The sequence below is a fragment of the Taurulus bubalis genome (genome assembly GCF_910589615.1).
Source record: "Taurulus bubalis genome assembly, chromosome: 4".
In the NCBI taxonomy this organism is placed as follows: domain Eukaryota; kingdom Metazoa; phylum Chordata; class Actinopteri; order Perciformes; family Cottidae; genus Taurulus; species Taurulus bubalis.
In genome coordinates this window covers 18914930-18941272 of record NC_136592.1, presented here as the reverse complement: position 1 = coordinate 18941272, position 26343 = coordinate 18914930, and the positions used below count along the sequence as shown (strand labels likewise).

Sequence of the window (26343 nt, the reverse complement as noted above, 5' to 3'; positions counted from 1 at the left end):
GCTTTTAATGGGAGGAAGCAAGAAAGGAATCCATCACTTTGGAAAATGACCTCCCTCTGCGACTATACCAGGAGGGTTGGTTTACTCTCAGGAATTTGTAAGAATTGCAGAACTATTTATAAAAGAAGAAATTTTTCAATGCTCCTTTTTTTTTAGAAAATCTTTACTTGTTTTGTTCTTCAGATGCTTTGGATTTTGTATAACGTGAAAACACAAGCAGCATTTTAGTCCAGTGATGGTAGTCGACACGTTTCTATTTATAAATACTGTCTCTTGTCCTCTCCCTTGCTCTCTCTGTTGGGGATGACCTTCGTGTTCTAAATATAGAAAAGGAGACACCTCTATCTGACAGAGGAAACTGTGTGGGCAGCATACGCACTTGGTTTGTGTTTAAGAACTTGTGTGTGTGTGTGTGTGTGTGTGTGTCTGTCTGTCTGTCTGTCTGTCTGTCTGTCTGTGCATATATATATATGTGTGCACACACAGACACAAACAGAGCAATCTGTCCTTTCTCAACCTTTTTAAATCTAGCTTTAACCATCAATGCATATACACAATCTTAGAAATAATTTAATATTAACCAAAGTTCAACATTCCAAACTAATTAAATCCAAACAGTCCTGGCAATATCTTAATATAGAATATATTTAACATCTGTCTGTGTTAAAAAAGATACATATAAGATTACATATTAGAATTGGAATAAATGTAAAACTGTCTATTATTATTTTATATGAGCCACAATTTAAAGTTATCTTTACAATCCAATGTTTTAACTACACTGGCTTTGTGCATCACATTGAAGAAATGTGGCTCTTTAATTGGTTTCTAAAAGATGTCTAACAGTTCTATGGTAGAAAGTAGAAGGGCATAACCAGGCAGCTAATCAGGCTCTAATTAAACTGAAAAAAATAACTTTCTTGGAGGATACATTTGTAGTTTTGATCTCTTCAGATGAATTTTGCCACTAAAACGATTAAATAATTCCGGCTTTGTCTTTCGTCTGTATATTGACTTGACACGGTAATATAATAATAATATAGTGAAAGTCCCTACAATCAGAATTTAAGTACAGTGCTTGAGTAAATATATTTAGTTGTTTCTATCTCATCTGTTGCCTCTCTTTCTCTCCAGGTGGTCACGTCCCTCTCAGGTAAATGGCGTCTTAGAGTTCTATTCCATCTTCCTGTCACATGACGGTGCGGCGCCAGTGCTCGTCCATAACAGCTCAGAACTTTTTGAAGACCACACACTCCGCGACCTAACTCCTGGAACAGTTTACACCATCACAATCGCTGTGAGTCCCTTACTCTTTCATCTTTTTGATTTGCATCGCCACATTCATAAACTCATTAATGCACAACTGTGTTTTCACATCAGGCCTGCACAGGAGGTGGGTGTACCTTCAGCCCTCCCAGCCAGGCTCAGACTGAGGAGAGCACCCCAGAGAATGTCCCTGCACCGCTGGTCTCGCCTCTGTCCCCAAATGCACTCAACGTCAGCTGGACACCTCCTGATACTCCGAATGGTAAGGGGGAAGGCACTTAATCTGAGTTACATAGTCTAAAACATTCAAATAAACATGAAGAATTATCAATAGTGTTTAGAACGAAACATTTTAACCAAATACACGCAAACACATGCAAGCTTTTAATCATCCATTTGAACACATTTAAGTAATACATAGATACAGGAAAGTCATATGGGAGATATAACATGGAGAAGGGGAGAAACATTGACAAGATTAGAACATCAGAACTTTAGTTATACTGTGGGCTTGACTACACGCTGTCAGTATTTACTATAACCGTGGCTATCACATATATAAATCCCTATATCATTGCATAGGTATCCCGTACATGTGAGTATGAAACAGGTGAACGTTTCCCTTTGAGCCAGAGGAATCAGATGAGTGTGCAAGAGTTGGAGATAAAACAGATAGAGAAAAGGGGAGGACATAGAGGACTCAGATAGAACAGGGGAAGAGACAACGACGGGGGGAGAGAACATCAAATTTGAGACTCACAGAGACCGGGAGTGAGGAGGCAGCGCTTCACCAGGCTTCTTTAAGTGGATGGAAAGTGCTCCCTTTTGACTGAATAGAGAACTGCAGGCAGGAAGGACATAGACTCACAGTGACCGCCTTTCTCTCTTATTGTTCTCTATTCTTTTTACCGTCATCTAATTCACTTGCAGCCAATTAAAATCAATGCACAGATTTGGACATGGTGTATTTGATATATATTTGAGGCGAATTTGAAATCCTGCTACTGGCTTGGAACTGTCTAGGAAATTAAGTTGTTTGAGAATAAAGAGACTCATAGTTGTAGATAGAAGAGTTTCCTGCACAATACAGTTTGGGAATTAGAATGCATAAATTAATGTTTTACTTAATATACTAATGTGAGTAAGAAAGCACTAGGAGGAATGCATCGTCAATCAATATACTTATATCTGAAATAAAGGTAATACATCAACAATTTAAAAACCTAAAAAATATTGCAAATAGTCTAAAACAGTAAAAAAAAAAAACTGCTTGCTCTTTGCCACGTCTTGTTTAAACAACTACAGCTTTTTTGTAGTAGGACTTTTTTAATTTTCACTGTAAACTTTAATCAAGCAATTTAATAAAGCTAAGCACAAAGTATACATTTTTACAAAAAGCAAAACAACCTGGAGCACCCTTCTATCTTAGCGTTGTTGTATCTCTCTTTCCTCATTTCCTGTCATCACTCCACTGTCCATAATGGAGGCACAAAATGCCCAAAAAGAACTTCAAACACAACAATAAAACAAAATAGGTCCCTCAAATTATGAAATGTATACTTGGTATAAATATCATTACATAAGTATGTATTTAAAGCACTTACATCAGATGTCCGTGTGTCTTAATAAAATATGGAAAGGAACGAAGTTCAATACATTTAAATAACTAAAATGCAGTAGTTTTAAGTAACATAACCTACCACATGGTATCCTGGAATTATAGTTTTTATTTTTACAAATAAATAAACTGTTTTGTAAGGACTATATTAACAAATGCACATCGTATAAACCTTGAATGAATTGAGTGTTGAAAACCATCTGAGGATTTCCCACCCCATTTCACAGTCTGTAACATACAACGCACCACCACATATTATCAAATGTTACTGCCATGCTCGTTAAAGTATGTATAATTCCATCATGTGTGTGTGTGTAATGTGAATCGTGTGTGTTTTACGCTTAATGCCACATAATGCCCATTTCGCACCATAAACCATATGATGTGTGTGCATATTAGCCCGGATAAATTACTTAAAGCTTCTCTCATCTGATGACAGAAATTTATAACAAGGAGACACTTAATCATGATTACCCGATTATCTCATGCTTAAAAAGCTTTAATTTTTCCTTAAAGAAGGGCTCAGTGTGTTTTTTTTTTCATTTACTCTTTTTTGTCATAAATGGACGGCAACAATGATGATGATGATGGTGAGCGTTCCAGAGGAGTGAGATTCTGTCTCTCTCTCCCCCCTTCTCCCCAATTCCGCAGGGATTTGTGGGGGATAATCCTCTCGGGGATTAGGTCGGGGCAACACGCAGACAAAGAGGGGAAATAAGCCTGTTATGCATTCGCTGCTTCATTTCCCAACCTGTCTTTATTACAACCTATACTGATATGGGCTTATTCACACACACAAGCACACAGCGACGTCCGCACACATATACACACATACACTCTCACACGCATGTGATTGGCCACATTAAGAGCTTCCCAGATGTAGTTGGCGTCCGTGGGGTTTTTGTGTCTTCATTTCCCTGATAGGTGAGTATATCTGTATTGAGCAATAATAAAACCCACACATGATTAAAGTAGAATCGACTCTTAGTTCTTAGCACTGATCTTTTGAGCCCCCTGTATGCATTTTTATTAAGGGAAAGCACATTTGGCACCGTACTGTTTCATTTTTTTTTATTAGGTGGATGTAATGTAATGTAATTATTGTGCCTGGGTATGTATGTGTGTATGGACATGTGTGCGTTCCCATCTTGGTGTGTGTGTAGATCTTTGTGCTTGTGGGGGAGTGTCTATGTGTGTCTGTGGATGAGTGCTCACCTATTTGCACCCACGTTTGTGTGTGCCTGTTTGCTCCAGTAGTACTGTCCTTTTGAGGGTCTTTATCGTCAATACGTCTATGGTTACATTTGCCATTTTAGTGTTTTTTTCGTCATTGGATCAGACTAGGACACATTGACCGGCACTAAGTCCGTTTTCATTTTCATTGTAATGCAGTGACCCAGACTGCATCCCAACATAGCAGAGCGCACTTTACCTGAATTCCTCTTAGGCTGGACACAGTCCTACAATGTATGAGTGACCAATGACAAAAGAGCGTCAACAGCATCAGAAAAAAAAACACTGGACGTCTTAAAAATGTACTGCAGAAAAAGGTATCAAGGAGAATGCATAACACAGTATCAGACCAAGACATCCAAGGAATGTCACAATTATGTTAAAATATATAGATTAAAACACGAATGAACAACAAAAAAGTGGCTTGGCCATGATACAAATGTTTAGTTTGAAAGTTTTTTGTGTTTTATTATGGCTTGAAAACTTTTGTATTTTTATTTTTGTTCTGTATCTCATAATCAGATGTGTTCTTTTTGCAGGCATTATAACCAGCTATGGTCTCTGGCTGGATGGAATGCTCATTTTAAACTCCAGTTCCTCCCTGAGGTTCTTTGTGGTGGAGGGACTTTCTCCATGGAGCCAACACGTCCTCAGGCTGCAGGCCTGTACAGCACGAGGCTGTGGCAAGGGCCCAGTGGTCAGTTCACTTCTCATTCATTTATTTATCGATTAGATAAATAGTATAGTGTTAGTGTTTCTGCATTTGGATGAATAATATCAGTAGGTAAAACAAAACAGATCGTAAACCAGATATTCTTATTATGTCGACTATCGCTGTAACTAACCAACATACAAAAACATGACAACACTTATGGGAATGCCTACTCAGACGTTCTCAAATTGTGTGTGTGTGTGTGTGTGTGTGTGTGTGTGTGTGTGTGTGTGTGCGTGTGTGTGTGTGTGTGTGTGTGTGTGTGTGTGTGTGTGTTTGTGTGTGTGTGTGTGCGTGTGTGTGTGTGTGTGTATGTGTGTGTGTGTGTGTGTGCATGTTGTGTCACTGAGCGTCATAAAGGTGATCGATTCTCTCGGCTCAATAACGAGGTTGGCGTGGCGACAGTGACATTTGGTAGCAAATGCCACTCCACACTCAACGATGTCTCTGACGACAGGCCATATTTTGGGGCATTTTTCCAATACGGATGCCATATTTAGTCAAACGGCAGTAGAACAGCTGACACAGCAGAACAAGAGGACAGGAAGGAGGGGGAGGAGGGAGGGAGTGGGGTGCAAGAACAGGATAAAGAGGAGGAGATGACAGGATAGATGGGGAAAGGAGAAGAAAGGAGTGAGGAAAGGAGGGAGTTTAGGGATAAAAGATTGCAAGAATGAGGATAGAGTAAATGGTCAGAGCAAAGTGAGAGATGAGGTGGCAAGTGAGGATGCGAAGGGCAGCAGAGAGAGAGTAACAGGAGCGTAAAACAGGAGGAAATGAGACAGAAAGAAGCGGGGTGATGGTGGAAAAGGAGGAGTGAGTGAAAAAAGTAGTAATTTAAACCAGATGTGTAGAGTGGTTTACTTTTACACTTAGACTGGTTAAGTGTTATATTTTAACACCCATACTAATCCGGTGAAATATTTCTGAATGATTTTGAAATGTTTCTTTTAATATTCTATACCAGTTTGATGGATGAGTGAGTAGAATTTTAGTAAAAAGGATTAATGTTCTGAAGAACATTTCTGTTCTTCTGTGCCTTTGAACATTCTTGTGCTTTTGGGTCTTTTTTCTTCCAATCAGGTGGAGATGCGTACATTAGAGAAGGCCCCAGAGGGCCCTATACTGTTGCAACTGACCAATCAAAGTTCTCGATCACTTCGAGCCCGCTGGACAGCCCCACCTAGACCGAATGGGAACCTCAGCTACACACTGTACTACAAAAGCAAAGGTAATACAAACCGAAGAGGTTAGCCTGATGCTGCAATAACATCAGTTACATCAAAACTGGAGAGTATTTCTTCATATGCAAATAATGACACTGAAGGCTTTGCTTGATGTTCTCTCTTCTTCCGACTCACTTTGGTAAGAGTTTGATTGACAGATGGTTCATTCAATCACTCTTCACATATTTTTTTTAAATATACTTTCTCCAAACGGCTGCTCAAATGCTTCTGTGTAACAAACCATCCGTCGGGTCTGGTTATCACATTTGCTCACTATCCATCCATTATATGTATCCCCTTATCCTATTTGGAGTCGCGGGTGGGGGGTGGGAGGGCTGCAGCGTCCCCGGCCGACATTGGGCGAAGGCAGGTCGTCAGGCTTTCACAGGGCTGTCACATAGAGATAGACAACCATTCACATCTTTGGGAAATGTAGAGTCCTCAATTAATCTAAGCTGCATGTCTTTGGACTGTGGGAGGAAGCCGGAGTACCCAGAGAAGACCCACAAACTCCAGACAGAAGGGCCGTCCAGCCCGGGATCGAACCCGGGCCTGGCTAGCTGCACCTGAGGCAATGGCTACACCACCGTGCAGCTCTATTTGCTTACTAGGAAGTCAAAATGTAGATTATGCTTAAAAAAGTGCCTCAATTGCCCACTATACCTGCTGCATTTTCAGCGTGGCTTCACTACAAATACAACTCTACATTATACACATTGCTGTTGAATCTATAAGAATTATCAGACAAGATTAAGGAGTTTTGTAAGACACAATACCCTATAATTTTTCAAAGCTCAATAACTAAGCTAAACACGTGTGTCTTGACATTTGTCTCTCGTTGCAAGAATGTAATTCTCTCAGGTCAGGCTGTCCTGGAGGAAAAGTGGACATAAAAAATAGAGGTGGACAGTAAAAGCGGCTTCTCTATAGGTCTCACTCATGCAGGTCAGTGGTGTCAAAGCATCAAGAAAAGTTAAAGATAGTTCATCAAAAACCAGTAATAGTTTGTAATCTGTTGAGTAAGGCAAGAAATGAACAGACATTTGTGTAACTCACATTTCAGATCACAATCAAAATATACACAAATAAAGAGCAGAACAGATAATATGTGTGGAGATACACACATGTGTACACTTACACACACACTCCTCACCAACAATGCAAACTGAAACTGAAAGTCAGGCCTAAAATGAGGAAGTGAAAGGCGGAGTAATCAAACCAGAGTGGTGTAGAAAAGACAAGGTTTGTTTTCTATTGCCGGTGACTTGAGAAAGGAAACAATGTCGGATTCCAGAGCAAAACAGTGGTATGAAGATGGAAGGAAGAACAAAGCCATGTATTGGTAAACAATAGTATACAAAGAGAGGAGAGATGAGAAGCTCATATTTCCAAAGGATTTCAAGTAAAAACAACATAAGACATGAAGAACAACAAAACAGCAGATGAGAACTGGACATGGAAAGAAAAGAGGAAGAAGAAAATTGAACAAGATGAGAACAGGAGCATGGGGAAACAGCAGAACACACAATTATCTTAAACCCACACATATTCACCAAGTCTCTCTCTCTCTCTCTCTCTCTCTCTCTCTCTCTCTCTCTCTCTCTCTCTGTGTCAGTCACACACACACACAGAGTCAGGGACTTTGATCTGCTCCTCACAGAGGAAGAGACGGATTAAAATGAGTGGAGAGAAGGGTGGAAGAGGTGTGGAAGAAAGAGAGAGAGATGGTGTTTCGCTCTAGTTACCCACAACCCCTTGATTCTTTGATACACACTGCCTTCATCAGTTCCCACAAAACTGATATGCGGTTGTGTGTGCGGGTGTGTGTCCATCTAAATATATTGGATAGCCTTACATATTGTAATTTTCTGATCCTTTTTCTTTGACTATCCTTGCATAACCTCGATATGGAGACCTCTCTCTTTTGATCACTCTCAGTTAATCTCAGTCAGTATTCCCCTCTCTTGAACTCTCACTCATTCTGTTTTCCCTCTGTTGTTAAATTATCTTTTATGTATCACCCTTTTTCAGCTATCACAGTTATGACTCTAATCAATGAATGTGCCATGAAAACAATCAAATGTGCAAGATAATAACGTCTTCCTCCTCACTCGTGAAATACGCCATGCTTGGCCGAAGACCTTACATATCTCTCTTTGTGTGACTCTCTCTGTCTGGTAGATGGTGATGGTGTGTTGGATGGAAGTATAGCAGCAGGAAGCTGGTTGTCTGTGACTGACCTACAGCCTTACACCAACTACATCTTCTGGGTCAGAGGGTGTAACACACAAGGTTGTGTCGAGAGTCTGCCACTCAATGTTACTACGCCCCCAGCAGGTACACATACACAAAAACACAGTAAAGGTTATCCTCCCATCATCAGACTACACCGTACAAACCTGATTTTTACTAGAAATCAAAATCTCCACACACACTCTTCAGATACATACTTATGAAATAACTGAGTATGCCACTACGGTTTTGTCTTCCATTATTATAAGGCGCTTTTGTCCACCACAAAATTGCGTATAATCTGATTTAAATGGCTATAATTGTCCCTTTTTTTCTCACTCTACACCAGTGATTTTCAACCACTGTGCCGTGAGAGATAGTCAGGTGTGCCGTGGGAAAATGTCCAATTTTACTTAATCAGCCCCAAAAAATATTATTTAGTTTCCGCAAATCATTTTTCATTGTTGACCGTCTGAGCCTGCAATATAGTCGCTGGCCTAGTAATTAAATACTCTTCCATGCCAGTAGGTAGCGCAATAAATATCTACCATATATGCTGTATTATGCTACAATGTGGCATTTTGTAACTTTTTTAGTTGTTGGTGTGTCGCGGGATTTTTTTTATTGTAGAAAATGTGCCGCGGCTCAAAAAAGGTTGAAAAACACTGCTCTACACAAGCCATGAACCACTGTAACATCTTTATCTCATTACTCTGATTTTAATTGCGATTCTTGTGAACTGGAAAATTCTGTTTTGTAGCTCGCTAGGCCAAGAGAAAAAAACAAAACAATTATTCAGTGAGTAGCAGTGATAAACACAGACACACGCACACACATCATTGACTTCACCTAATGATCTGAAAACATTTTTCTAATTTACACAGCGTTTGTGTGTTTGTGAGTGTGTGTTTGTAATTGTGTAGAATGGAGGCTGATTGTGCATACTGATAAATGTCAAAGCTGATCAGAGCAGTCTGAAGATGATGGTAACCAGGCAGCAACACACACACACACCTATGGACACACATTTTACCTTTTCAGCTAATGTTAACAAAAGGGTTGAATACACACACACACACACACACACACACACACACACCCCACCCATGTCTCAGTCAGAGAACAACACAAGACTGACTTCGGAAAGTTCTGCTGTTCAAGTTCAAAACAAAGGCATAAGAAAGTATAAATTTTAAATACCAGACGTTTCCTCTCTTTCTATCTCTCTTTCTACCTCTGTGCCTCTGGCATCTCTTTAGACTTCTTTAAGGCAAACTGTCTTGATGCGTCCTTGTTCTATGAAAGAACAGAGAGAAGATAGTTGAGCAAGAGACAGAAGAGCAGAGGAGGAGGAGAGCAGAGAGAGAGAAGTGAACATAAAAGTGCATAGTTTAAAACGATTAGTGACACCTCTGATATTATACCTGCTAACACAGCATGAGAGAGACACACGCTCACCAAAGGTGTGTGTCTTGCGTGTTTTGTGCACGTGTGTGTGTGTGTGTGTGTGTGTCAGAGGCAGAAATCGAGTGTTTCAAGAATTACACACGCACGCACACACACACACACACACACACACACACACACACACACACACACACACACACACACACATACATACACACTCAGGGAATGACAATTTTGCTGATCTACTGTTGGGTCCTCTTTGTTAAACAGTAGAAACTGGTGATGGGCATCAAAAAGATTTAATAATAAAAATGAATTTATGGATTTGGATCTGTTATTGTGTCAGTACAATACTATATATATATAAATATATGTATATATATATATATACCGCTCAGTTGCCACAGTGCTGGAGGCACCTGCCGCGGTGCCGGAGGGAGATGCCGCGGTTCTGGAGGCAGATGCCACTGTTCCGGAAGCTGCCACTACTTTAGAGGCAGCATTTCTAGTGGCACGTCTCATGTGCTGCGAGCTGCCAATACTTTAGAGGCAGCATTTCCGATGGCACGTCTCAGGTGGCGGGGCACTTACGAGTTGCCACTAGTTTTTGAGGCATCTGCCTGTGTTTGAGAGAGCGTTGCCGCAACTTGCTTAAGGTCCTGGAAGGTATATATTATCAGAGCTACCAACTCTCACGGTTTCGCCGTGTGACACATGCTTTTGCATGTTTTCACACGCATTCATGCCACACAACCAATTTCTCACGGCAAAAAAAATTCTGATTTTGGACTGAGGCGCGTTCCTTCCAGCACGAGCTCGTTCCAGGCGCGCGTTCGTTCCAGGTGCGGGATCGTTCCAGACATGTTCGTTCCAGACGCGTTCGTTCCAGACGCGTTCGTTCCAGACGCGCGTTCTATCCAGCTTTTGATCTCCTTCTAATACCTATTTTTTTTGTTATTTTATTTATGTGTTGATCTATTGTTTTGCTTTAAAAGGCTACTGTTTAAGCACTTTATTTGTTGCACTTTTTTGTTTGATAATGAAAAATATTTTTCCCTAACTAATCTTGTGTCATTTTTTGCTGAACATAAATCATTAAGTGCTCTTAAGAATACAAGTATTCACAATATAGGTTAGGTTTCAGTCAAGAATTAGTTGAATCCCATTGTAATCAAGATGTCAATCAACCTACCTTGGTCAAATCTTAAACACAGGTCTATTAATTAGGCTATATTGTGGTACATAGACAGTCATTGAGGCACAGCAATAGTTTTCTGGTTGAATGTTTAGTCTAGAAGGCCGCTGTGGCAGGTATTTGTGGCCACAGCTGTCATCGCTGCAGAATAGATTCAGAAGATGTTTTGGCAACTGCCTGCCACTATTTGTGGCTTCTGGTGAGATGCACAGATGCACAGTTTAAGGATGTCAGTCGTTTTGCATTCATTTGCAAGGTTCTTTATCATTATTTTTAACAAGGCATCCAATACACGTACATTGTACATTGTCCCTCTTGAACAAATAAAAAGAAAATAAATACAGTTTGTAACAGAAAGGGAAAATTAAAAGCACAGAACAGCCCTTTCTCTTTCACCAGGGCAACTCAAGGTTGTAAAACACCTACTGTCCGCTGTACTGTTGAGAGTGTTGGAGGGAGACACTGAGCCCCATTAGAAGCCCATTGGTAGTAATGCTTAAGAAGATTAAAAAGCAAGGCCAACTAAAAAAATAACTTAATAATATCAGAGAAATATTTACTGTTGTAAATATTAAAAAAAAGTTGTTGTAAACAAATGTCATTATCTTTACATACAATCATAAAAGACAATGACAAATAAGCATATTCAAATGTGGAACATAAACTAATAATGTTTGATTTCATATAATTTACAGGGTGGCAGTGCACATATCATTAATATTACTACTACTAATTATTATTAGTTCTGTTACAGTAGGATATTATGGATTGTATACATTATAATAATACAAACAAGCTTGAAAGTCTTTCTGTTGAGTTTAAACCAATGAATAAAAACCTACCTAAAACGTTTATTTCTTCTGATCCAGAGAGATTAAATTAAATAGAGAGATTAAATTAATAAATGCATTATTTAAAGACCAATAAAGACTTTGTACATAACTTGTAAATGCATACCTGGCTTATTTCTCAATTACAGCACAGCCAATTAATTGTGTTGGTCTGATTTAGTAAGGAGTTAAAAAAATGAATGGCTTGATTAAAATTGACAAAAGAATATAAATTATTATGAAGGCTGTATGACATTATTCACATTACAATACTTAAGTCTAACCAAAAAATGAATAGTCCTTCATAATAAATATTAGATTTGGTTGGAGAAATATGAATGATGAGTTAAATTAGACAAAGAGGCAGATATTTGATTCAATAGATAAACAATAGCCAGAATACCAATCTTTAATTTATTTAACGAATATCAAAACAGAAAATGAATGAACGGCTATGCTAACGAATTACATTGCACAGTGGATTTATAAATTCAGAAAAAAAAAACATTTTAAAAGAGAAACATACCTGCATGTGTTTACTCCTGACAGAAGCGCTCACACAAAGGTAAACTCCTTCTTGTGGCCAAATGGGTCAATAACACTCATCTTCAATATGTGCAGAAATACTGGTTTCAGAAGGAAACCTTGCAAATGAATGCAAAAACCACATGATGTAAATGCTACTTCTAGGGAGTACAACATTGACTACTGACATCCTTAAACTATGCATCTGGGCATCTCACCAGATGCCACAAATAGTTGTTTTTCTTTGTATTTGATTATTGTTTATTCAAGTGTAAAAATATTGTACATGGTTGTGGCAAGCTGCCACAAAAACTAGTGGCACCTCTAGTTGCCACTAGTTGTTGTGGCAAGCTGCCACAAAAACTAGTGGCACCTCTAGTTGCCACTAGTTGTTGTGGCAAGCTGCCACGTTTTTGTGCCACGATTTGAGCTTGCTCCTACTGTACAAATTGGACATATGGGTAGGTATGGTGATAGGCATATTGGGTTGTACGTACATTCGGTCCATTCTCGCGAACACTATATCTCTGGAACACCTTTATGGAATTTCTTCAAATGCTGAACTGATTATATTTTAGAGGTCAAAGGTCAAGCTCACACGTCCCTCCCAGTCTAGTGATATATCGGAAACGCCTTGTCTGAATTTCTTCAAATTTAGCACAAATATCCACTCAAGGATGAACTGTTTATGTTTATGTGAAGGTCAAAGGTTAAACTCACTGTAACCGTCCATCCCATTCTTGTGAATGCAATATATCAGGATTCTCATAATTAGCAATTGCTAATTATGACAATTTCATAATTGATAATTATGACATCACACAAATGGCTAATAGAATAAAATGATAAAGTAAGGACATTTTGAACGGACTTGAATGTAAACTGCAACAGGAATGGTTAACAGAGGCTTACAGCTGTAAAACGGCTATTCTAGTTTAAATGTTTCTATGTATATACTCAGGTAATGAATTTGAATTAGAGTGAAGACTCATTTTGTTGAACCACCACTAATATTATTCTGAACCAGTATCAAGTTTCAAAGAGTGTTTTGAGGCTTTTTTCATATACTGCCTATGTGTGTTTGTAAAAGCCGTCTGTAGGATAAGACGTCTTCAGCAATCAGTCTTGTTGTAGTGGTTTGCAGTGTGTTTGATTGAAGGGTCACTTTATACATCGGAGGACCTACTCTTATTGCGCATAGTTAACACTACAGTCACTCTCATTTTCTCCTCCTATTTGTTGTCCTTATCTCTTTCCTATTCTGTCTTTCCTCGCATCTCCACTCTTTCTGTTAAGAGCACGGCTATCATGCTGAATCAAGATGTTTTTACTGATTTTCCGACACTAGCACTATGCTATCATGCTCAGCTGGAAAAGAAGGGCACCGTTGAGAGAGCGGGGTCATTGTGTATGTATGTGTGTGGGTGTGGGTGTGTGTGTATGTGGGAGAATTTGTAGTGGTTGTATATCTGTAAATCTTGTGGCACTCCTAGCCTCCTTTACAAAGAATATTTACTCCTTTTGCCTGTTGTGTTTTTTCCTCATCTTTTCTCTTTCTCTTCATAGCCCCAGATGGTTTGTCACCTCCAAGGTTGGCTCATAGAACTAATGCCAGTCTGAATGTATCCTGGTCCGCCCCTGCTCACTCCAACGCACCAGGCCCACTCCGTTACAGCCTGCAAATGAGGACATCCCCTCAGAGGCCTGTAATAAGGTGAGATAGAGATTTACATTAATTTATTTTTAGATTTAAAAATTGCACGGAAACCGTAGATAATCAAGTGGACAAGTTTGCACACAGTTGTCCACAGCACATGCAAGTGGTCTGAGACAGTCATGATGACGAACAGCATCAAGAGAATGACAGACCCATACAACCCTCTCAGATACGTATCGCAGTATATACGCACCTTAAAAATGTGTACACACATATGCATACACATGTACATATAACAGGGTACATTATACAGAAAAGCTGAATATTTCACATCAATATGACAGACCATCAGAAAAACAGAGGAAATGAGCTGGAGAGACGGGGGAGTCAAAAAGACAAAAAAATCAAAAAGCAGTGCAAAGAGAGAGACGGAGGTAGGGAAAATGTAATAGAATAAAAAGAGAGAGAGAGGGTGTGCATCTGATATGTATTCATTACATGCTTCCTGACAACAAATTGCAATTTAATCCAAGAAGAGGAGGCTCTCATTCTGTGGTAATAAATAAATGACTAGCTACATGTATTATATATCAGACAGCCATGCCCTCCTCCTCCTCTGCTATGGAAATCTCATTGTTCCCTGATTTATTCATTCATTCGTCCCTTCTATCCATCTGATGCTAAATGGTCAACGGTCCCTCATTTATGACAATATTCTTTTACTTTGTCCTAGATTCCTTTGTATGATTATATGATATGGGATCAGGTATGACATGGGAATATCATAAAAAGCTATACAAATATTGTACATATTACCAAGATAGTCACTGTTTAAGGACCATACAGAACTTGTCTCTTGACATTTATATGACATCACACTTGAAATTTAAATTTATTAAGAAAAAACACATTACAACACATGAAAACAGATACAACTTGCTTAAATTGAGATAAACATTGACTGTCTTACATGAGATTCATTGTCTGAGACACATTATAATTTTCCATTTCCAGAAAAAACTATCATGTAGACTTTTTAAACTTGGTAAGATTTAACAGGGATATAACATGCAGGTACAATATCTAGCAATGTCATTGTAACAGTGGCTATTATCGTAGAGATAAAGTGCCGCAGTGGTGCTGACATACTTTCAACCTGGAAGTTAGCATCGCACTGGTTGCCTCAACATAATGCCAGTTGGATTTTTCCATCGGATTTTGGATTATAAGCTCTGTGGAAAACACAAATTTATAACACTTGCGCATGTTAGGATACAAACAAACTACACTACGATCGCATGAACGTGAATATAAGGCTGTAAAGGCAGACTAGTGTTCTAGTATTGACGCTTTGTTTGTCTCATTGTTGTTGTTGCCCCCTTTTTTAAGACGCTTAAAAGTTTCCAAATGGTGTATTTAAAATAAAGGGTCTTTACTGACGTATTTTCATTCGTATAGCAAAACGTTAAAATATATTAAACTTGTGCTAACCACAGACCTTAATCCAGGCATCTAACTAAAAATGCATTTAAAAAAAACATTGACTTTGAGACTGGAGAACTGGAAGTGCAAAAATGCTAACTCATTTTGGGGTTTTAGGACTCATTCCATCCAGCATTCTTTGCCAGTAGCTGGCAAACATATTTTGGTGAGCTGTCCAGTGCTGAATCTCTGTGGTCAGGCATTAAAGAGCAAAACAAGAGATGGTGAACACAGTTGAAAGAGAAAACGTTTTGGAAAGATAGAAATTAAGAAGTTGCAAAAAGGTTTTTTAAGGGACAAATGTGTTTATATTTTTCTCATATTCACTGGCTGGTACTAGATCCACATTTGTAAAGAACCACGTGTTTGATTACAGAACAGCACATTTTGACCAGATCCACATGTGTTTCAGTAAATGTATGTTTGTCTCTATAAACTCCTACTGTAGGCTTGTGGAAAACGCAACGGCTACCTTTTCCTACCACGTAGAGGGCCTATCACCGTACACCCAGTACATGTTCAGAGTGGTGATCTCGCACACACATGGGCAGACAGTCGGCCCCTGGGCGACCCTGTGCACCGCAGAGGACAGTAAGTACACAGACTCATATACACAAGTGCACACATACAATGTAACATACTTGTTCCTCACAGATGCATGCATGTACACATCTGTTTCAATGCACACGGCAAAAGAGAAACACCATTGATGAATAACCATAAGAAATACTTAAATAATTATATTGGTATTTATAAACAAACTTGGTGGTCAGTCAGATAAACACTCTCGTTCTAGGCTACCTGTTGGCAGTGGTTGTTGGCATTGTTTTTTTCCTTGTGAATTGTGCAGTCTGGAGGCTTGTGTCAGCAGTCCCGCCAAGTTTTGCAAGTGACTGGCTGGCAGGTGGCTGGCAGCAGCTGGTTATTAGTTGGCCTCTGCCGTCAGTTGGCCGTCAGTGCTGCTGAGTCAAAGTTAAAGTCAAGGAGTCTGACAGATCTCCTGATTTTAGGTGATGATCTAAACAATAGCCTCACACATTAAACATATGGCATGTGGTGTGAACAACAGAGCCTCTGCCAAGTCTCTTTTTATTCTGTGAAAGTCTCCAAGGTTTTATTTTATAAAATTGTATTCATTTATTGGTGTTAGAGCAGGTGGTCAATATGATCAAGGCAATAAGAAAGAGAGACATATACAGAACATATTAAAAATGAAACATGGGAACAAGCAAGATAGGGTGAAACACACTGACATAGTGAGATTTGCATACTGTAAGGTGTGTGTCTGTGTGTGAGTGACCTAGCCAGTGTCATTGTGGGCTAATTGCTGTAATAGAATCATATTAGCCACTGGAACAGCCTCCTCAGTGCAAAGTTATAAATTAATTAGCACCACGCTATTATCACATACATTATCATTAAGCCACTGAGATTTGCATACATAGGTTACATGCACATGTACACACACAGAAATGTGTATGTATTATTCTAGAAAAATACAAACACATTCACATGAACAGTGTTGCACACATCCATTCAGACACACAATTTCAGACATTTAGGAAATTAATTATGGCCCTTTGTTTTTTTTTAATGTCCATGTACTCAACAGTTAAACATAAGGTGGACAATTATTTGTGTTTTTAGTTGTGTATACACTTGTGTATTTTCATGTGAGAGTGATAACGTGTAAATCTTCCTTATCTTCTTCTCTCCGTTCTTTTCTGTTTCCTCTTTTCCCCCTCTTTGTATTTGCGTGCATACCTGCATGTACCTGTGTTTGTGTGTGTGTGTGTGTGTGTGTGTGTGTGTGTGTGTGTGTGTGTGTGTGTGTGTGTGTGTTCTTAGTGTGTGTAGAAAGTAATAGATGTGTCCATTTGGTCACACAGTGCCCCATCGTTCAAACGTCCATCCCTCTCTCTTCCCTCTCTCTGCCTCTCTCAGGCCCTGTCATAAGCATACTCACACACACACACACACACACACACTGAGAACATGTGTCATACACACACACCTCCATGTCCTCCTTATCAATCACACACCTGCTCATGCTCACAAGCAGTAACACATACTCATGAAGTTGCATGCTGACAAACTCATCCCCAATAGCACATACACACACAGACACTGTGACAGTTTAAGTATAGGTGTCCAGAAAGAAAGTGTGTGGTTTTTTTTTGTATTCTGCCGACTTCCATCTCTCTTTAACTGAAACTGGTAGTATAATTTACAAGCACATTTTTTTATTGTTTTTATCTCACAAAAGCACTATGATATGAAAATGATATAGTGTGTGATAATGGGGAATTTATGTATCTGTTTTTCTTTCTGCCCAACAGTCTTTTATACACTTGCGTCCCTTTTCACAGCTTCATGTGTCATACTGATCTCAATGAATTACTCACAATTAACTTACAACTCGTCATGGATGTAGAGTACATACTATTGGGTCTAATCATTTTAAAGTACACATAGAAAAAATCCTTTATCATAATAATAGAATACATGATAGGTATGGAAGCTTTTAATAAGAAGGGATTTAAACCCATGATGGGAGAGAGCCAGATTTCCAGATTGGGTTTTTCTAACATTGATGTGTAATTTGTCACCATAAACCCATCCTCTCATCATCATGGCATTGATAGGAAAGGCTGCGTTCCCCTCCTAATCTCCTCCCCCACATGCTTAAAAAAAAAATCACTTTTATATTTCATTCAGTATGATTTGATGTATTGTAAAGCCAATAGTTATTATGGAATTATTGTTGTTTTTTATGCCGCTCATACGTAGTCACTCTTACTAAAGGGTGAATCCTGTATGTATATACTGTAAACTCATACAAACATTCATACACATGCTCAAGTTACATATACAGCAGATTAACTTAATTTAAACTTTGTGCAGTCCTTTGAGTTGTACCTCTTTTGGAAGAGTTCCCCCTCCTCTGATCTGTATTTGTTGCTCTGTAACCTTGCAAGGTTTCTACTTTGTGATGGAATTGTAAATACTATACTGAAAGTTGACATGGACCTTCATTAACAACGTGGATTCAAGTATGTTTTTACCTGTATGAAAGTATGCTTTCATACTCAATACCACACTCCCTTTTTATCTCTCCTTCATTCTTCTTCATACATATATGTCTTGTCCTCTGTCTTTCATACTGTCATACCTATTCATTTCTCAGTCTTTGTGCTCAAACATTAAAAGACAGAAAGAAAGACAGAATGGGTTTCACTTTTTGACGGACTAGCTCTTAAGTATTTACGAGAGAGAGGAGAGAATATAGAGGAAAAAAGGATGTAGAAAAGTGAGGAAAGAAAAATGGAGAGAGCTAAAAGGTAAAATGAGGAATTGAGGAAAAAAGAGGAAGAGAAGAAAAGAGAAGGCTAATGACAGAACAGAGAAAGGGAGAGACCCATGCTTTCTCCTTTCCTTTTTATCATTCCATTAAAGTTTTATATCCATCTTTTTAATGTAATTTGGTCCCTATGAATTCCTGCCGCTGCAGAACAGACAGACGGCTCCTGTGAACATAAACTCTAGCCGTGTTGGACAGCTCCCTTTCCTCTGTCTACTCTCATGTTCACACTAGCTAAGTGATCTAAGAGAGAGAGAGAGAGAGAGAGAGAGAGAGAGAGAGAGAGAGAGAGAGAGAGAGTGTTATAGGGAGTATGACTAAAACACTGTTTTGACAAAATAATCTTAGAAAGTAAGTGTGTGTATGTGAGACAGAACATTAAAGAAGCATTGTTATACTAAATTGAACTTAAAGCAGAAAGCGAGAGAGAAGTACAAAGGAGGAATGAGTTTAGAGTTAATACAGAACACAAATAATTCATGTTATTTAATGATTAAATGACTGCATTAATAAAATAATAATAGCCATACCTTCTTTCACAGTATTCTGTTCTGTTAGCTGTCCCTACATTTCTTTAATAATAATAATAATAATAATCACATTGCTATTTTGCATATAAAGCAATAATTGCAATATTTTAAGTACACTATTATAAACTCATTACCTGAACATGTATTTATCGTTTCTTTAAATATACTGTCAGAACCAGTGAGAAAAATGTACATTTCTGAAAGTAAAAAGCATGATTCATCAGAAATCAAATAGCTTTTATAATAGGTTTAGAACTTCTTTAGTATATTTCTCTACTAAATCCAATCAGTTTCCTCTGATTGTAAAGTTGTGACACACCGACATATTTCCACATTGCACTTTAAAAGCCATATATTACTTTGCAGTTGTTAGTTATCTTTCTGTAGTACATGGATACATCAGAGGGTTACCGGGAATTAAGTAAATCACTTCAAATAGTCAATGTCTGAAAAGGATTTAGAAATGTTTGAGTGATTGACATTTCATGTATCGTGATGGTCAGAGTTACTTTCGGGCTAATGCACATCACATATAGTCATGATGTTATGGATACAAAGCAAGCTCATGACCTTGGTCATGTATCATCCCCTTTCTCACTGCCTCTTCAGTGTCTCCTAAAGCAGCAATGACGTTAAATAATCTGTAGAAAAAGTAAAGATATGAACTGCAATGTAAATTCTCACCGTATTGCTTGTCACGTTTTGACACTGTGTCCTAAGCATCTTGATTACAGTAAAGCTCAGCGTTTGTCCTCATTATGACTCCTAGGAGCCTCGACTCACCTTCAAAAGCCCAGTCACCCACGTGCACACACACGCACACTCGGGACCCTGTACAAGGCTAAAAATAATTCCCTTCTTGGTCTCTTGAAATGGATAGACACAGCTGTACACACTTACAATATGCACAAGAAGCTACATAACATGTATACACCCACAAGTACACACACACGCACACACACACACACACACACACACACACACACACACACTCCTCCCTCCCCCTCTCCCAGCCCTTGTCAGTTGATTGTGTTATTACTATGCTAACCAAATCCTTATAAATGTGATTTAAGGCTTGGCGGCCCCGCGCTCCTGTTTTAGCCTTCTGCTACTGTGTTTTACTGGAGAGAGGAGGAGTAACGGTGGGAGGTGTGGAGGAAGGGATTAAGGGAGAGGGAAAGAAAGACAAAAAGACATGGGGAATGAAGAGGTCAGAGAGGTAGGGGGAGTAAAGGGGAGTGGGAGACGAGGGAAAAGAAAAACAGTTGGGAAAGAGAAGATGAGAGATTGAAAAACAGAAGAGTTGAGCAGGAAGGAGTGGAAGAGGGAAAAAGCGATAAGGACTCAGGAAACCAGAAAGAGAGGGTTTGCCACGCATTCCCTCAACACTCGTTCCCTCCTATCCAAGGAGCAGTAAAGCGTCAGTAAAATAAAAAAAGGGAAAAAGCATCACCTGCATCTTAAATGAAAATTTCAATTGAAAAACTTAACAGCCCTTCAAATTGCAGAATTTTACACGCGCCAGTAAAGCCTAAATAACACTCAACACTTAGAGGGATAGAGGGGGATGGGAGGAGCAGAGGAGAGAGAGAATGAGGGAGGAATGGGGGGTGGGGGTGGGGGGGGGTGACAACAGGGGTTATTTTGGGTTGTAGACGGGGACTGGATCAAGGTGACTGGATTGTGTTTTTGCAATTGAGGACGTTCTACTTGCAATCTTCTCTGAATGTTTCTTGCCGCTGTGTTTTTTCATATCTGTTGGAGCAGACCAACATTTTGACAGACAGACAGAAGCAAATACAGCAAGGCAAACAAGGATATAGTCAAATAGACAGAAGGATGTTGAACGTTTGACAAACGAGACAAACAGGTAGTGAGACACATCAACCCTCCAAGACGGACGAAAGCGCAGACCGGCCGACAGATAGGCGCATAGACAGACAGGGAGACGGGCTCCTTGGTTATTCGTGGGGTTCAGTGGACCTTTGGTGGTAATTGAATCAGTGTGAGTGCTGAGTAGAGCTAGCATAAAAACCTGTTAACCCAAAAGGTCAACTCTCTGCATTGTTTATTTAGCAGGGAGAGCAGAGAAAGAGGGAGAGAGACCACGACACAAAGCACAAGTAACGGAGAGAGACAGGAGAAAATGAGGGAGAGGGAGAAGGAAGGAAGGGGTCAGAGAAAGGAAAAGAGAAGAAAGAAAAATTAAAAAAAATGGAAAGAACGAGAGATGTAGATATAAAGAAAGATGGGTTGTTGGTGGGACGATTTGTGAGCTCTAAAATCAACCAAGCTTTACATCACCATTTTATACTGTTGTTTATTTGTATGGGGAATTTAAAAAAAAGTGTGTTTGTGACTCGCTGACCAGCTGCCATTTTAATGTATCTTTGAATCTTCACTCGTGTGTGTGTGTGTGTGTGTGTAGGTGTGTGTGTGTGTGTGTGTGTGTGTGTGTGTGTGTGTGTGTGTGTGTGTGTGTGTGTGTGTGTGTGTGTGAGTGTGTGTGTGTGTGTGTGGACACATGGTTAAACTCCGCTTTTTTGTTTGTTTTTGTTTTTGCCTAATTTAAATACATTTTAACGATTTTCTTAAATTTTTACATTTTTTAAAGGTTTTGCCTTCTTTCCATTTTTGCTTCTTTCCATTTTAGTAAAAAAGAATATTGCTTGTTGTATATTAAATATACCAGCAAACTCAGGCCGTTTAAAACATGGAAGACATATTGAAAAGGTTCATCATATTATCCAAATTAAGTATGAGGCAAAACATCTGAATTGTGAATAGCATTATAATCTAAGAGACATTTTACACTTGGAGAGATGGAGCATTCTGGGCCAAACACTGAATGTTAGTGCTCATTTAGTAGATACTCACTACTTACACAACTGCTGTCTTGTGCACATGCGCGCTGACATGCACAACACATACACATGCTTGCATATTTAACTCTCACACAGTCATGCACGCATACTCTCAACCGCTCATCTTCTTTCACCCTCTCTTACACACACATACACACACACACACACACACACACCGCCATCTGGGAAAGCCGTTAGCGGTTAGCGGTAGCACTTAGCGACGCAGCACGCTCCCTCAGTCCGCTCAGTCACCTTGATCTGCTTGCCCTTCACACAGCACCATTACTGCTATACTGCATCACTGTGGGTGTGGGCATATGAATTTGTGTGTCAAGAAGAGTATGTGTCTACGTATATGGACATGCATCTGTGTGTGTCCATTATAGAACAGTACAGTGGGATGTAAATGTCGGGGGAGGATGGTGAGGAGGGGCACTACCTTCAAATGAGCTACCCTGGAGTGAAATATACCTCTGACTAGTCTTGTGTAGATTCTTATCCGGGCATGGACTGCAGATCATGCGCACGTGTGTGTGTGTGTGTGTGTGTGTGTGTGTGTGTGTGTGTGTGTGTGTGTGTGTGTGTGTGTGTGTGTGTGTGTGTGTGTGTGTGTGTGTGTGTGCGCCTGTGTGCGGCCTTCTGATGTGCCACACTTCTAGTGAGGATCATTTTACCTTCTGGACATAAGAAATCAAGGCACTCCCAGGCATTTACAATGGCAGTGAACATAAATCCACAGTTGACCCAAATTACAAATCTACTTTGTTAATCTCAATTGTCTTTTATACAAATTTATTTGATCTGAGTACATCACTTGTATGTATTATGGCCACTTGTATGTATTATGGTTACTTGTATTCCTCTTTGTAATTTCTTAAATGATGTGTCATTTGAGTGTGTTTGCATGTTTATAAATGTCATATGTTTCTGTTTAGCAAAGCCAGTGCAAAGAAGTACCACAATGTTCCGAGCAGTCCACCCGGGCCGACACATCAGCACTGAATTCTTTTCTGAAAGACGCACAGGCTTACATTCAAACAGTCACAAGTGCTGCATTAATCCATAAATACAATATTGGTTTGCTCAGGGGGTAAAATTGTGAGAGAAAGAGAGTTTCCATGTTAATCCCTTGGATAGAAAAGGCAAAATCTGTCTTTGTCCTTCGAATGTCTTTCTTGACGTAACTTGTCAAATAGTTCTTTCGAACTGATCCTCCTCTCTTTTTTTCTCACTCTCTTATAAGCTCACACACAAAGGGCATTTTTATCTCTTGCCTTTTTAAATTTCCTTTCTATGTCTCTTTATCCATTTTTTTCTCTTTACCACTAGGTCCAGGACCAGTAGACAGTCCAGCTGTTTCCAGGCTCCATCCTCGAAGTGTAACACTTACCTGGGTTCCTCCCTTCCAAACAAATGGCATTATCACCAATTATACCCTCTATCTTTGCCCCAGCTCCACCTCTTATTCTGATTCCAAGCCCAGCTCAGTCTTCAGCACCAGCACGACCCTCAACTCCAGCTCAGGTCGTAACCAAAGCCTATTGCCCAGCACTGAGGGTGCATATCTCAACTCAAGTCATAACCTCAGGCCAACATCCAGTCTTACCACCCCAGGCTTAAGCCACTTCTCCATGTCCACCGTCACCACAGGCAGTAATGACAGCTCAAGCGCAATCCACGGCACTAAACCCAACCTCCTCCCTAACCCTTTCCTTAGCTTGAGTCCTGGTATCGCAGACGACAACCCGATTGAGTTCACTGGTGTAAGCAGTACAAGCCAAGGCCCTGCTTCCATCTCATTCCATCGCACTGAATCCAATACCCCCAGTGACAACCCCATTTCTGGTTTCTTTAGTACAGCTTCAGATTCACGTTCATCTATGCTATCAGTCACTGTTCCAGGGAACACCACTAGCTACACTTTCCTCGACCTACCGCCATACCAGACCTACAGCCTCCAGGTACAATATATAAGAATAGTACTATAGTAGAATACAATATTGAACCATATTAAATAGAATGTTATGCAATTAAAAAAACATGTAATTATAGTTTCATTTTTGAAATTTATTTATTTATTTTCCTCTCTGATTATGTTATGTTCAATAAATACAAATACATATACTGTATATATATATCAGTCACAGATGAGACTGAATTTCAAAATGTCATTGTACCCTTTATTTTTCTGGTTGTAACAGTTATTACAGCATGGAAGTTGAAGATGTCAGAATAAGAGCTTATGAACTGAAAAAACTCAAGATATTACGAACTGTTCTTATTGGTATTGGTGATTTACTAACTGAAGAAAACGTCCAGCCTTTCAATAACACTAGAAAGACATATTTCACTGTGATGTTACTAAATTGTTCTCCAACATCTAGATGGAGGCGTGTACCAGTGTGGGTTGCTCAGTGTCTGGGATGTCTCAGGACTTTCGTACCCTTCCAGCTCCCCCTGAAGGGGTTCCTGCACCTCACCTTTACTCTGACACCCCCACTTCTGTTCTCTTGTCCTGGGGTGCACCAGAGTGGAGCAATGGACCACTAGAGCGGTAAGAGATAATTAAATACATACACTTCAATCCGTCTGTGATACTTTACATTAATTATATTGTATCCTGTGCTGGGCATAGGTGGCTGATTGAACGGAGAGTTACTGAGACTAAACAAGTCTCCACAGTGGGCCATCTCCCACCAGACCCTCCCCCTCTTTCCTTTCTGGACTCTTCATCGGCCCTCAGTCCCTGGACTGGCTACCAGTATCGACTTGTGCTCCATAACCAAGCTGGCAACACTACAGGTGAGTCATAACAATGTTCCATCCATCCATCCATTATCAGCCGCTTATCCGGGGTCGGGTCGCGGTGGCAGCAGGTTCAGCAGGTCGACCCAGGCTTCCCTCTCACCCGCAACACTTTCCAGCTCATTCTGGGGGATCCCGAGGCGTTCCAAGGCCAGCCGGCAGATATAATCCCATATCCAATGTTCTTAACTGAAATTAAATTCTTCTGATCAAGATGTGTATATGTCTAGTTTTACACTGTCTAGTGTCAGCTTTACTGACTTTGACAGCTTTGAGTCATATGCAACTACCAGCCTGTTTTTTCCCAGTAGGCTCTTTAACCACATATTGTTGCATACTTGCAGGACCCTGGGTCAATGTGACCACCAGACCTTCTCGGCCGGCTGGTCTCAGTCCTCCTAGTGTGAAGGTGTTGGGGCCAGAGTCACTTCAGGTATGTACCCTGTTTGATCTGGCATAAGAGCACAGGAGCTCTAAAATATGGCTGCAGATCACAAATATAATCCAAGTCAGTCATGCTCCTCCTGATATCACTTTACCAATTTAGTGGACACGTTTCTTTAACAGAAAAACATACAATATATTGCAACTTCAGTCACTCGTTGTAGAAAAGACAAAGCAATGTCATACTGATTCCTCTGTCTTTCTATCTTGAGATTTAATGAGAAAGAAAAACATTCAACTCAAGGTCCCCTTCAGAAAATGGGATGGGCTGTGACCCTGTCTGAGGCAGCTTCCTTCCTGTCGGCCATTTTGAAGGAGGGGCCAGAATTAAATTCCACCATTTGCTAATCCCACATCAAGGCCCATCAATGAAAGCCACTGAAACCATATTGTAGGCATGCACACACGCAGATACGCACACACACACACACACACACACATGCACTGCACTGTCCTGCACTAATGCTAACTGCAGAAAAATGCTAATGCCTGTCATCATTTCTAAACCGCCCCTGTCATCTCTGCAGCAGCACAGCTTTAGGGGTTATAGGTCTAAGAAGGAAAGTGTTCCTTCCTGGTTGTTGCTAATTGGACAGACAGGCAGGCTGCTTCCTGGTTACCAATTGACCTTGACAACACAGACAGGATTTTGAATATGTGCCTTCATTCTCTAAATGGTTTCTTTTTCATATCACGTCTTGAGTACTTACTTTCTCTTATCCCGTTATGTTTGCTTTATTTGCATGTCTTCTTGTTATGTATGGGTACTCCCAGTCAGGATATCAAGCCAAAGTCCACAAGATGGCATCTTGTTTTCCGCCTCTTTTTGGCTTCATGTTGATTGTTGTAATGAAGGGTTTTGGTTTGGACTTTGGTGGGAAAAAGAGTTACTGTATGTGCAACAAAGCAAACCTAGAATAAAATAGATTTATTTTGCATCAGCTACTGTATCAGTG

General features: G+C 39.8%; 1 protein-coding gene across 1 annotated transcript in view; it reads left to right on the top strand.

Annotated features, from left to right (window-relative positions):
* ush2a (Usher syndrome 2A (autosomal recessive, mild)) overlaps positions 1 to 26343 on the top strand; it is a 191107-nt gene that overhangs the window by 86546 nt on the left and 78218 nt on the right. Inside the window, exons 41-51 of the mRNA XM_079217420.1 lie at positions 1135 to 1297; positions 1381 to 1528; positions 4657 to 4814; positions 5913 to 6060; positions 8237 to 8392; positions 13811 to 13958; positions 15832 to 15974; positions 23468 to 24099; positions 24523 to 24692; positions 24774 to 24940; positions 25288 to 25376. Of these exons, the coding sequence (XP_079073546.1) occupies positions 1135 to 1297; positions 1381 to 1528; positions 4657 to 4814; positions 5913 to 6060; positions 8237 to 8392; positions 13811 to 13958; positions 15832 to 15974; positions 23468 to 24099; positions 24523 to 24692; positions 24774 to 24940; positions 25288 to 25376 (2122 nt within the window). The remainder of the gene's footprint in view (positions 1 to 1134; positions 1298 to 1380; positions 1529 to 4656; positions 4815 to 5912; positions 6061 to 8236; positions 8393 to 13810; positions 13959 to 15831; positions 15975 to 23467; positions 24100 to 24522; positions 24693 to 24773; positions 24941 to 25287; positions 25377 to 26343) is intronic.